Here is a 13,934-nt window from a genome sequence, read left to right as displayed (position 1 = left end):
GCAACATAATCCCTATCTGCCATCGTATAACAGGTCTCATTGGACTAATCCATTTCAAGTCCACACTCAATTTTGGAAATAGCTTCTACAGCAGGAGTGTGAACCTCAAGTGGAATTAGCAAATTAACCAACTATTTGAATCTTGCCCTCACTCTGTGGAAGATTTCAGTTGAATCTTTCTCACAGGGTGTATGAAATTCAAATGGAACTGCTCATTCCACTTGAAATTTATACTCCCCCATGGAAGATATTTCCAAAATATCCAACAGAGGTAGTGTGGATTATAAATGGAATAACCATTGCATGGTGATTCCCCTTTCAAAGCTGATTATGAGCTGCATGGACAGATCCTCAAATAAACTTACCAAGTCAATCATTGACACTTTCCAGAGAACCAAAATATCTTTGAACTGCCGAAACATTCCTCGCAATGCTACCACTATCACTGAAGCAAGACACGCCTATAAGGAGAGATAAGCATCCGATTATAGTAATTTTAGTAGATTTCCCCCTAATTTTTGTAACTTCTTTTGTCAACTTTTTTTGTACATTTTCCCTAATTTTTTGTAACTTATTTTGTCCAAAAAAAACCAGCAGACCCATGATTTTGCACAAATCGGGTCAATCAGGTAAGGGCAACACAACAATTTTTTTGCCTCATCAGGATGTGACAGATGCTTTATTCTAACACAACTCAAAAACACTGTTTTATATAATTCATCTTTTTGGTAAATTCCATAAGCCTTTGCGGGTAGACCTGTGATGTCGTCACGCTGATGCACACATTGTTACTGCACACTTCACAGCTTTCAAATGCCCAGTAACAATGTTCGCTAAACGATGTGCACATTGTTGTGACATCAAATGACGACTTCACAGATCTACCCACAAAGGCTTATGGGATTTATAGGAAAGGTGAATTGAATTCTTACATGAATACTTACCACAGGTAGTTGAGTAAATAAAACACCTAAGAATAACAGTACAACTAAAACCAACACTGATGACACAAATCCAGCAACCTGTAGGTAAGAAAATAAGAACATATAATTGTTATATAACTGAGAGTTATATTATAATCAGACAGTCTTGCCTAAAACCTTTGCTCCGTGTAGTATGGATCTCAATACCTCTGTCCTGTCCCCTAAGATCAGGCCCACTGGGAAACTGACAGGTGGCTTGAAGAGTGGCTTACAACAACTTATTAAACAAGCACATCATTGATCCAACAGACAGATATTCAGGATTTGATCTCCCTCATCAAATATGGGTGAGAATCAACCCCCTATGCACATTGTTTCAATGCACATTGCAAAATAGTGTACCTATGTTTTGCACTCACAACCAAGGACTATTCCAGTTGAAATCCATTCACCCCCTATGGAAGACATGCTCTTAATCTTCCACAGAGGGAGTGTAGATTTCAAATGGGATTACCTGAATGAGAGACTCCATTTGAAATCTACACTATCTGTGTGGGAGATTAAGGTCATGTCTTCCATAGGGTGTATAGATTTTAACTAGAATAGCTCATTGTGTCCACAATGCCATGGCCTTGTACAAAATCATTTTTGGAGAAAAAAAACACTTAAGCTTACCTGTGTCTTGCCACCAGATGATTCCTGGACTACAGATCTTGACAGTGATGCAGCATGTGGGAAACAATGGAAGAAAGAACTCACTATGCTGCAGCTACCATAGGCTAACAACTCCTAGAAATGACAATAAAAACATTTTAGGCTAGACATTAAACACAGTATATGCGACGTGATTTGATCCACTCCAAAGTAGACAAAGTTAAATTGGACAAATAGACAAAATAAGAGCAAAAACAACGGAAATCCATTTGCAGACGACAGTCATAAATCAAAATATGAAATGGTGGCTTACCTGATTTGAGTTGACTTCATAATTATTTCTTTTGGCCATAAGACTAGCCATAGATACCGATATAGCAAATGCCACAATAGCAATAGCTACTGCATCGGGTAGAAGCTGGGCAAAATAACGGAAAGGAGGCAAAGATGGTGTTGGCAATCTGAAAATAAAATGAGAAGATATTAATTGTGCCCAGACATATATAACAATTAAATTACACTTATAATTCTTGGCATAAGGTTAAATTGATACTCAATTACTGAAAAACAGATGACTGATTTTGGCCAATCAATTTCTTAAACAGCAAACATTAGGCTACTTGTCTTGAGGATGGTGTAAAGGCAGTGAATATGGAGATTTTTGGTCTCATTATCTCTAAATTATTGATCTAAATTGATCTCAGTTTCGTACCTGCCAATATTAGCCTGAGTGGACTAAATTGGGTCACAATATGATCTTTTCTGACTGAAAAATGTTTAAAATATAGTTTTATATGGAGCACAATGGTTGTCCGGTGGACATAACTTTGAGGCCAAAAAAAAATTGTTTGTTTGTCCATAGAGGCTTATGAAACAGTTGGGTCGGTAGGTCGGATTTTTTTATTTTTTTTTTTTTAGATATTGCACTTGAAGACTGGTAAATAAGTCAAAACACACAGCACTTTACTGGTTTAACTCTTGAGATGGTTCTGCATGTTATAATGTTCATTTTCTTTACATTTTCTTTCTTTAAATTTATACTAACCACTGTTTATACGGTATGCCAAAAAAATAAATAAAAAAATTAAAAATTTCAAAAAAAATTTCAACAACAAAAAAAAAAAATTTTTTTTGGCCTGAACAGATAGAACTTAGGAACAACAAGAGTGAAGGGTTACAGTACAGCATCAGACACATGAAATAAGATGCTTATGCACTCTGCTCTTGAAGGATGGTGCACCATTGTCAGATATGTCTCCGACTACTCCATCTGGTAGGCTATTCCAAACATGAACTGCAGTATTCCCTTTCCACAATACTTTTGTTCTAAAGCTATGAGTGACATGAGCATGGAATTGCACTCACCACCTACTCATTTTCACATTTACCATCAGTACATACTGACATAAAAGTCATCAAACAGTGCTTACCCTGTTGGTATATTGCCCACCACATTGACACCAAATCTCTGCTCAAAATTCCCCTTGTATGATATAGCAGTAGCAACAACAATCTGAATAAAAATAAAAACATTAAAAAGTAGTGTTAACTAAATAAGATTGCATGACATTTGAAACATCAAGATTATTTGCAACTTGGTTATTTCATTCATTTTCTATTCCCGTACTGACGCGAGTATAGTCCCACCTTCGAGTAAAGTCCCACCCCCAAATTTTCGAAATTAAAATTTTTTTTTTTTTTATTTATTTATTTTTTCGGCTTTGAAGTGTCCCAGGACCTAGACCTAAATGCTAGGATCATTCATGGTTGACCTAAAAAAAATAATACTCATACTCTATTAATGATTTCAAAATGCATTCAAATTCAATGCATATTGAAATCATTAATAAATATGACATGAATACAAATTATCAATTTTCATATTAAAAATACAAAACATTAAAAAAATTTTTTTTAAATTTTTTTAGGTCAACCATGAATGATCCTAGCATTTAGGTCTAGGTCCAGGGACACTACAAAACCGGAAAAAAAACTTAATTTTTTTTTTTTTTTTTTTTTTTAAATTCGAGTATAGTCCCACCCCCCCAATTTTGAAAAATGTTCACCTAAAAACGGGGTGGGACTATATTCGCGTCAGTACGGTATAATAGGGGTTGTATGAATTTCAACAAGAATAGCCCAAAACCTTCTTTCCTAGTATTGCAAACTTTCAAAACTATTCTCATTTGGACCTCTGAATTGCATCCCAGGAAAATCCTTCAGCCACAGAGCAAAATGTTCAGTTTAACCATCCACTCAAAACAGTTATTAACATTAATTAATGGGGTACTATACCCCTGCCCAATTTTGTGCCTATTTTTGCATTTTACTCAAAAATTATAGCGTATTTGTGACAAGTAAGATATGTATATTATAGGGGCAAGGACTACAACTACTGCACTGGAAATTTTATTTCAGCACAGACAACAGTTGTGGAGTTACAGTCAAAAATGAGGAAAAACCAATATTTGATCAATAAATCAATAACTACTTGCCTTCGAGTTGCTGAATTTTCAGTGCAGTAGTTGTAGTCCTTGCCCCTATAATATACATATCTTACTTGTCACAAATGTGCTATAAATTTTGAGAAAAATGCAAAAAATAGGCACAAAATTGGCCAGGGGTGTAGTACCCCCTTAAAATGCATAATTGCAGGATCTAGTCCGATAGGGCTCGGTTACAGTTCAGATTAGGGTTTGGGTTGAGGCGGGCTGTTTTCTGCAATTACACCTGAAATGATAACAAAATCATAATAATACTTACAACAACCAATTCAGTTGGTAGCGGTAGCTTATTCCTCGGCTTCTTCTTCACTGGTTGCCCGCTTTCTCCCTCCTCCTCTTCAGTGGTGCCCTCTCTATTACAAAACCCCTTGTTGGCATGGTAATCTAGCAACTCACTGGCTCCCATGAGAAACACTATGGATGCGATGGAGATGACCAGGGTAGCGATGTTGGTTTCAGAAAGATGAGAGAAGAAATGAGCGTAGGACTGTATGGATTGGAATGAAATAAGAGCAAAGCATTATGATAAAATTATATAGCAAAGTACCAGGGTCATTCAAAAAGTTCTACCTCCATCATCACATTTTTACTTTAAATAATAAAATAATGATGTAGTCCGTGTTATATGAGAGGATAGATGCATGACACTCAAAGCGGCTAAACACAACACCCTATTAAGCATGATTGAACTGTTCAAGTGCATAAAAATTTCACAAATTTTGAGAGCAACATGGATTTTAGAAACATTCATGCTCACAAATATTTCTTTTTCATATAAGCTTAGTTTAAGAAAATGTATCAATTTTGCCTGTGGTTCTATGGGGAGTATGGGTTTAAAAATGATTAATCCTGACCAATTACATTTGAAATTCATACTCCCCCTGTGGAAGATATTTCCAAAATCTTCCACAGGGGTAGTGAGGATTTCAACTGGAATAGCCCATTACACACATGCTTACCTTGACAATAGAAAGTGGTCCAGAGAATCTGGGTACTTTAATTCCAAACAAACTTTTGAACTGACTTGTGAAGACATGGACAGCTGCTCCTGTTGTAAACCCTCTTACTAGAGGCTCTGATAAGTAGATGGTGACAAAGCCTAATCTCAGGATGCCCATTAATAACTGGTAAGAAATGGATGAAAAACTACAGGTTAGATAGAAACCCCCTCACTAAAGGTACTGAAAGATAGAATCTTATGTTGGTTTCATACTACCCTGCCGCTTGCCGCTGAGCGGCGTGGCGCCGCGCATTGCAGACAAGCGGACACAATAAAGGCTTGTCATTGGTTGAAACGCCCTGCCGCTTGCCGCAGCGGTAAGCGGCAGGAAAGTATGCTGGAGGCTTTAGGATCCCATTAACCCTCTTCATGCGGGTGTCGACTGCAGATGACAAGTTTCAATTTTTGTTTGAAAATTCAAAAATTTCAGAATTGTACATTATCATGACCATATTTGGAATCAGCATGAAAAATGCATTAAAATGAGTACAAACAAGCCTAGTATTAGTTCAGTGGTTCTTGAGATAGCTCTTGATATTTTGAGAAAATATCTTTTTATGTTGAAGCTTATGTCTGAGCATTAAGGGAACAAACCAAAAGATCGATGACGTCCTATAAACGTAACTGGTTTCGTTTAGGGGGGAGGGGTAAAAATACTCGATTACGTTTGTACAAAAACATCGGTCTGAAAAAATGTGTCGTTATTATTATTATGTCAAAATTTTCAAAATTTTATTATTACGTTTCTGGTAGGGAGGGAGGGGGTCGGCTGAGAAACGAAACCAGTTACGTTAAAAGGACGTCATCGATCTTTTGGTTTGTTCCCTAACATCTCTCATGAAGTAGATGATTAAACTACAGTTAGATTGGGGTTTATCAATAGACAGCGTGCGGACCAGATCCGGACCGTCAACCAAATTGCAATTGGCCCTTGAACAGCTATGAAATGAACAGTAAACATAGCGAAACAATGTGTACTGAGCCCTCAAACACAGATCTTTGAAAATGTGTTTGGCCCTCTGTGGCCTGTAAGCAATTACAATTGAGGACCCCTGGGTTAGATAGAAGACAATAGTCACAACACTGTATTGCTGACATGGGCATTGTGACATCATTTTGTGATCTGATCTTCATTGTACCGTATTCGTTCCATTAACCACCTATGCCCTTATACGCGGCCACCCAGTAACTTTACAACAAGCAAACTGATATTAGTTGATCAACTGCCAATGCAAATCTGAATCATGGTGTGAAACATATGGCACACTGATGATGATAGATGAATATTTTGGGCCTTTTTTTATGTCTTGTTGACCTAAACAATTAAAAAAATAAATACCCACCCACAATGATTTCCTTAAGTGCCCTGGGCGGTTAATGGAACGAATACGGTAACTGCACACTGGATGGTAAATATTACAAAATGCAGTCATTATTTTTAATTTCATTTTTTTGATTGACAGTGAAGTGACACTACAAATGTTCTTTATTTGCTTATTTCGTTGCTGGCTAGCTTCCTTTCTCACTGCATTAAGTCAAATAGTGTCCTCAAACTATTTAGTTACTTATTCTCTTTTATGAATCTGGTTAATTTGCAGGCAGTATTAATAAACACAAGATAATTTCTCAATTAACAAATCAAGCAGTCAAGCAAGAATTATAATCAATCTTTATCAATCAATGACCCAATCACCCAACAAAACAACCAAATGACGTATTCATCAAGGCCATATTTTCACCCACACACTAACCTGTATAATTCCTACAAGAAAACAAAGTGCCATAGCAACTTCTACTCTGTCCTGATCATTGTTATCCGGTGGAAGCGTTATAGTTCCTTCTGCAGTTGTTGGTGTAATGGTTGTTGATATGTCTGTGTCTGCTTTGTTGGCTAAGAAGCCATCTATAGCATTACCAGTCATGATGCTGACCACAGCAAATGTACCTGGTTGGGTGAGAGTTATATCAAACTATTGTCAGTCAGTGGTGTTGGATGTGGGTGGGGTGTGTGATCGGAGGTAGATGGGTGGGTGGGGGTATTGTAGTTCGCTCAACAGTTGGTGCAACATGTCTATGTCTTCTTTGTCAGCTAAGAATATATCTATAGCATTACCGGTCATGATGCTTACCATTACCGGTCATGATGCTTACCATAGCAAATATACAATGTACCAGGTTAGGTGAGAGTTGTTAGTCAGTGGCATTGGGTGTATAATTAGAGGTTAATAACTGCGCGCCGGTTATTTGGAGGGCATTGTGAAAAATCTAAACATTTTGCCTTTGGAACCGAGGAATATCCCGAGGGCGTAGCCCGAGGGATATTCCGAGGTCCAAAGCAAAATGTTTAGATTTTTCACAATGCCCGACAGATTACCGATGCAACGTTATTAACCTCATTCATACCCGTCACTTTATTCTCTTCACCTTACAAAATAACACAAAATTTTGCTCAAAAGTTTATAACTAGAGCGATAACCGCACCATAGCTGAACCATGTGGCTTCAGCAGTATATTGTGGCAGGCCTATACCACTGTCACCCGGAGTGCATATAAATTTCAGGTCAATTGGAGCATTTTGAAAAACTTGACCTTTGACCCCTTTATGACCCCTTAATGACCTTAAATGAATTTTAAAATATTTTTAAATGTTTAGAATGTCATAAGGATCATTGCATTAAAATTTCAGCTCAATTGGAACATTTTGAAAAACTTGACCTTTGACCCCTTTAAGACCCCTTAATGACCTTAAATAAATTTTATAATGTTTTACACATGTTTAGAATGTCATAAGGATCATTGCATTTAAATTTAAGCTCAATCGAGCATTTTCGGTTAAAATGACCTTTTTGACCCCTGTGACCCCTGGATGACCTCTGACGTTTGGAAATATTGTTATTATATTCTTTATGTTTTCCTCTTTCATATGACACCACTCATGGGGTCATACCTTCGTAACATTTAGAGATATGTCCATTTCAGACCAAAAGGTTAGTTAGGGACCTAGTAACATAGACAGTTATAGGCTGATACCATTTCATGGTTCAGCAAAAATAGATGATTTTTACATCTTCCCTTGCCAAAAATCGATCAGGCTAAAACAGAACGACCAATAACAAAAGTGCGTATCACAATCTGTGCAAATATGGTAGCGCGCAATCCAAATCGGCAGCCAGCGCTGCGCAGTTTGTTGGACGCACAATACCGCGCGCAGAAGTCAATTGTGTGCGACATTGGAACAATTACGCATTTTGCGGTCAAATGTGAGATATTAATGACCTCGATTTGCGTTCGCGTTTTCGCAAATAATAAATATGATTGGATCGCACGCATCGCGTTTATTAATGAGGTTATGAATCAAAGACAAAATTAAAAAGACTAGTTTGCATCTGATGTCCGGGCAAAGGAGTGGCATGATTGGTTGCTGGCCTGCGCTCTATGGTACTTTTGGTCTGGTTGACAGGACATCATACGCAAACTAGTCTTTTTAATTCGGACTTGAATTATAGGAGTGTGGAGGGGTGGAGGCATTTTGGTTCCCTCTACAGTTGGTACAATGGTTGATATGCATCTTCTTTGATGGCTAAGAAGCCATCTATAGCATTACCAGTCATGATGTTAACCACAGCAAATGTACTTGGTTGGATGAGAATCCATGGATGACAGCTGAGATAATGGCCACAATGTTATACAGGTTTAATATATTGTGACCTGCTACCATAAAATAAGCGCAAAATCGCAAGTTGGTAGTTTCAAGACATCCTGGCTGCTGTGTTGGTGTTCTTTGATTCACATGGACCTGTTCAAGCCCATATTATGTCTGTATGTACTTTGTGAATGGGGGCACAATGGTCCATTCACAAAGGACATACTACTGGCTTGTACAGGTGCGCAGAAAACAGCTCAGCAGCCAGGATGTCTCGAAACTACCAACAAGCAACTTTGCACTCATTTTGTGGTAGCAGGTCACAATTCATAAATCATGATACCAGAACCAATCAACTATAAGCAGGCCTACTCCTATGTAGAATATTATACTAAAATGATAGGTGGACAGGCTTGCATATACCTACATCAATATCGGATTTTGTTATTTTTTCCCTGGGTCATTTACATACCTATTGATATATGTCTTGATGTACCCAATACAGCATAGACCAGGGTAGGGTAGAAGGCCACATAGAGACCGTACACAGCTGGTAAGGTGGCAAGAATGGCATACGCCATAGCTGTAACAAAGAAGACAAAGAATCAAAATGACCCAGAATGGAAAGCAAATATTTTGTAGCATTTTCAAACTCTCTCTTCCTCTCTTTTTCTCTAACTCCCCCTCTCTCTCTCTCTCTTTTCTCTTTCTTTCAAAGTTTGAATGCAAAATTGAACAACAAGTAGAATGTGTATAAGAGTCATACTTTGCTAAAAAAACCTTTGGGGATATCACCCACATACAAACACTCCACTCCTCCCTCTCTCTCCCATTCAACCCCGCCCCCACACACACCGCATTCTCGACATTCCTAACTTGAGATGTCCTCATGACTCCAACACTACATCCTGAAATCACATTTCTAAACAAGTTACTCCTTACATAATACAACATACACACACACACCCCACCCCACACGCTCTCTTGATGTCCCTACCTTGAGGTATTCTCATGATTACATACTGCAATCACATCTCTAAGCAAGTTACTCCTTACATTATATAACACACACACCCCAACCCACACAATACACTCGCACACCCACACTGCATCTTGATGTCCTTACCATGAGGTATTCTCATGACTCCAGTAGAACATCCTGCAATCGCATACAAGTTACTCCTCACATTATACACACACACCCCACCCAATACACCCGCTCACACCCCCGTCTCTTGATGTCCCTACCTTGAGGTATTCTCATGACTCCAATAGAACATCATGAAATTACATCCCTAAGGAAGTTACACCTCACACTATATAACACAAACATACCCCCACCCCACCCTCACACCCACACACACCCTCTTGATGTCCTTACCTTGAGGTATTCTCATGACTCCAGTAGAACATCCTGCAATTGCATACAAGTAAATCCTCACATTATACACACACCCCACCCAATACACCCCCACACACCCCAGTCTCTTGCTGTCCCTACCTTGAGGTATTCTTATGACTCAATAGTACATCCTGAAATCACATCCCTAAGGAAGTTACTCCTCACATTATATAACACAAACACCCCAACCCACCCAATACACCCGCACCGCATCTTGATGTCCTTACCTTGAGGTATTCTCATGACTCCAGTAGAACATCCTGCAATCGCATACAAGTTACTCCTCACATTATACACACACCCCACCCAATACACCCCCACACACACCCAAGTCTCTTGATGTCCCTACTTTGAGGTATTCTCATGACTCCAATAGTACATCCTGAAATCATACATACACACATCCCATCCCAAACTTACCCCCCATCCAACACACCCCCTCACACACACACCCCTTCTCTTGATGCCCTACCTTGAGGTATTCTCATGACTCCAATAGTACATCTTGAAATCACATCCCTAAGGAAGTTACTCCTCATATTATATAACACACACACCCTCCACCCCACCCCTCCCACACGCACCCAAACCACACACATAGTCTCTTGATGTCCCTACCTTGAGGTATTCTCATGACTCCAATAGTACATCCTGAAATCACATCCCTAAGGAAGTTACTCCTCACATTATATCTTGGCAGCCAATGAACTATAGGTAACAAGTTCACAATAAACGTCCCCACGTCTTTCAGTCTTAGCCGGCATCTTATCCGCCGCACTCTGTCCTGTATTTGCACAAGCGGGAAATGATGACGATCACTATGTTCAAATCCTTTCTGTAATTCGCTCTCTGAGTACACCGGTCTGGTGATTTTGACGTTTAATTTACACAAGCGTCGTCAAGCGAGGTTTAACAAAACCGGATGAGTTTCTCTTTCTTGACCCTGGTTCAACATTGTTGTGTGGTTCAACAATGTTACAGTGTTTGTCTGTGGCAGACATGATGCATGTATTACCTCGTGCAGCTGCTTATTAATTCATTCTCTCTTTTACCTGAAAAAAATAGAGAAAGAAAAAATACACTAATTATTCACAACATCAAATATCTCAGTGCATAACTGAAAACTTGCTTGAAGGATTGTGATGCACAGCTTGAGAATTTTCTCAGCAATATTTCTCAGCTAAATGTTTATAAAATTTCTCACATCATCAAATGCACCTCTTTTAATATCCTTGTTTGCAGTCAAATTGTTACCAATTTAAAAACAGGCAAGCATGATATATACTAGTGACTATTGTCGATATGGCTTACTCAAGGTAGTGACATCAGTGCATGCTCCAGCAAGTGAGCATAGAATTCAATTGAATGCATTGACTCAAAGAACTGGTATGTTTATACACACGCAATCATACATGCAGATGGTCCATCTGTACATGCGTGAAGTAACTACGACAAAGTAATGATGTGATTGCCTTGAGCAAGCTAACTTGAATCGTTGCGAGAAAATGACTCAACCACAAAGTGAATCAAGTTTATGTTGCAATTCTGCTGTTCATCAAACTTGCTTGTCACTTCATAAGACTATGTGTAGATCTGCACTGTATACTGAAGAACACCAATACCTCTCAGCTGTTACTGAAGTCCCTGAGCTTTTGCTCTGTATGCACCAAGTCCTTGCAATGCACTGAGCTTGTTGCTACACAGCACCTGTGTCTTTTAAACAGGTCTGCTCAACTGCAGCCTAAATAAAACATAAACCAGATATAAAATTAGGCCCCGGGAAATTAGGCCTACCAGTTTACAGAGAAACTTGAGCGCTCTTTTATTACGAAAACCATTGTCAGTTCAGTCCACCTCTGGCAGATCAACTCAGAAGTCAGGTAGTTCACCTCAAGCTTTATATATCATGTTACAACATCGGTAATTACAAAACTTGTGTGAGATCGGTCAAATTTGATGTAATATCACACTGCTTGAGTTTTCTCCTCAAGCGGTTGCACACCATGGCGTCTATGTAACCAGAAAATTCCTTAAAACATGGCCTTCATGTACAATTCCACCTGCTGTTTAAAGGGGAGAAAATTATACAGAGTGAGTTAGTGTGTTTTTACAGAATTCTGCTGATAGCCGGAGGATTTTCTAAGGAAATCAACAATACTACAGTATCAAGTTGTAGTTCAATGGCTTCACTTTCTTGGAAATGAGATCAATATCGCGGATTCTGAAACAAGATGATTTGAAGCCATACTGTAACATTTCCATAAAAAATAGATTAGGATTTCTTTTCCATGAAATGTTATCTTTTACTGTCAGATATGTCACCTTTTATTTTTGAGCCGAAAAAAAGCAAAGAAATTGGAATTTACTACCAGTGCCGATGTCACCAATGCATCGGTTGTGCTATGGCACTTTGATGTGTGCATGACCAATCCCCCGCATGCCATGTACGTACTGTATTATGAACATCGCGTAAGCGTTCAACTAATATTTTCATTGTAAGAATTAAATGATGGTTCATGCATTTTATTCAAAACTTCAAATAAATATTCAAAACTTTGACAAAACTACAGCACCTAAAGTCTTAGATTTTAGCAGGGTATGATAGTTTACAAAAGAACATTACAATTGTGTAATTTTGAAAAATATTGAGGACATCCTCCTCAGCAAATATGGTTTTAAATGCATAAATCAAGTAATAATATATGATTCTCCGAATAAAATTAGGTTACATGTTAACATTCTAGATAGTTACACAAGAGCTTAAAATAGGAGATGATAATATAAGAACAAATGAACATACATGTTTAGCTATGCTATACCAGGGATATGAGACACCATATCCCTGCAAATACCAATACCATAATGTATTCTACATCTATAGTACATCAAGAAATTTCTATACTATAGATGAATAGAATTGGACATGGTACTCAACTACATATTACAATGTACTTACAGATGTTATATAATTAAGCAGCTGTTGTTATAGATGGAATACAAAAAAAATCCAAATGATTTTTAAAATGAAAATGCAATCTGAGCAAATTCTATCATCTTGCACATGACTACAGACCACCAGCAGTGAGAATCAACGGAGCATCTCCCATCTATAATATTTTGAAATTTGATCATTGATCTCGACAGGATGTCCAGTTTATTTACCAGTGATCTAATAACAAAACAAAACTTGATAAGGATTAAGGAACTCACCACTACTGACCTAATGTGGTTTGGTTTCCTGTCACGATTTAAAGTATATTTTTGATGAGGTCATTTAGAGGTCAAGGATACGACTAATTACATGTAGGACACCCCCTGAGTGAGTGATTCAATATAATCACTGTGATATAATCAGCTGACTTGGAAGGTATATGGACTATTCCACATGAGAGAGAACATAAATATGGTATAAAATAAAAGAATTAGCACAATATCTATCATTTGAGGGTATTGCACTTAGGCCTAAAAAAAAAGACTTTTTTCTTTTCTTTTGCAAAAAATAAAAATAAATAAAAATAAATAAATTAAATTAAAAAAAGAAACAAAAAAGTTCCAAGGCCTTTATGATACGCAATTTTATAGCGCTGAAAATGTGTTTAAAAAAATTCCCAGGGGGGCCACTCAAGTATGATAGTGTATGCATGCATGACCAAATTTTCTTTAAACACCCCCTAAACGAGTTTTACCCTACCAACAAATTTAGGCCCTTAATAAGGTCATTTAATATAAACTTTACCACCTAATGAGTATTTTGGCTAGTACAAATGAAAAAAACATTTGGACCCATCAATATACCAAAAGTCAAAAT

At 37.8% G+C, this 13,934-nt stretch overlaps 1 protein-coding gene across 1 annotated transcript in view; it reads right to left on the bottom strand.

The window, feature by feature from the left end:
- Positions 1 to 11,009, bottom strand: part of LOC140147096 (prestin-like) — a gene marked incomplete at its 5' end in the record, with an annotated part of 28,967 nt that extends 17,958 nt beyond the window's left edge. Inside the window, 10 exons of the mRNA XM_072168870.1 lie at positions 366 to 461; positions 945 to 1,022; positions 1,599 to 1,712; positions 1,891 to 2,038; positions 3,008 to 3,090; positions 4,341 to 4,568; positions 5,041 to 5,205; positions 6,833 to 7,026; positions 9,197 to 9,307; positions 10,745 to 11,009. Coding sequence (XP_072024971.1) covers positions 366 to 461; positions 945 to 1,022; positions 1,599 to 1,712; positions 1,891 to 2,038; positions 3,008 to 3,090; positions 4,341 to 4,568; positions 5,041 to 5,205; positions 6,833 to 7,026; positions 9,197 to 9,307; positions 10,745 to 11,009 — 1,482 coding nt within the window. The remainder of the gene's footprint in view (positions 1 to 365; positions 462 to 944; positions 1,023 to 1,598; positions 1,713 to 1,890; positions 2,039 to 3,007; positions 3,091 to 4,340; positions 4,569 to 5,040; positions 5,206 to 6,832; positions 7,027 to 9,196; positions 9,308 to 10,744) is intronic.
- Positions 11,010 to 13,934: the final 2,925 nt, after the last annotated feature.

Source organism: Amphiura filiformis, chromosome 3, assembly GCF_039555335.1.
Source record: "Amphiura filiformis chromosome 3, Afil_fr2py, whole genome shotgun sequence".
NCBI lineage: Eukaryota > Metazoa > Echinodermata > Ophiuroidea > Amphilepidida > Amphiuridae > Amphiura > Amphiura filiformis.
This window is presented reverse-complemented; position numbering and strand designations above follow the sequence as displayed.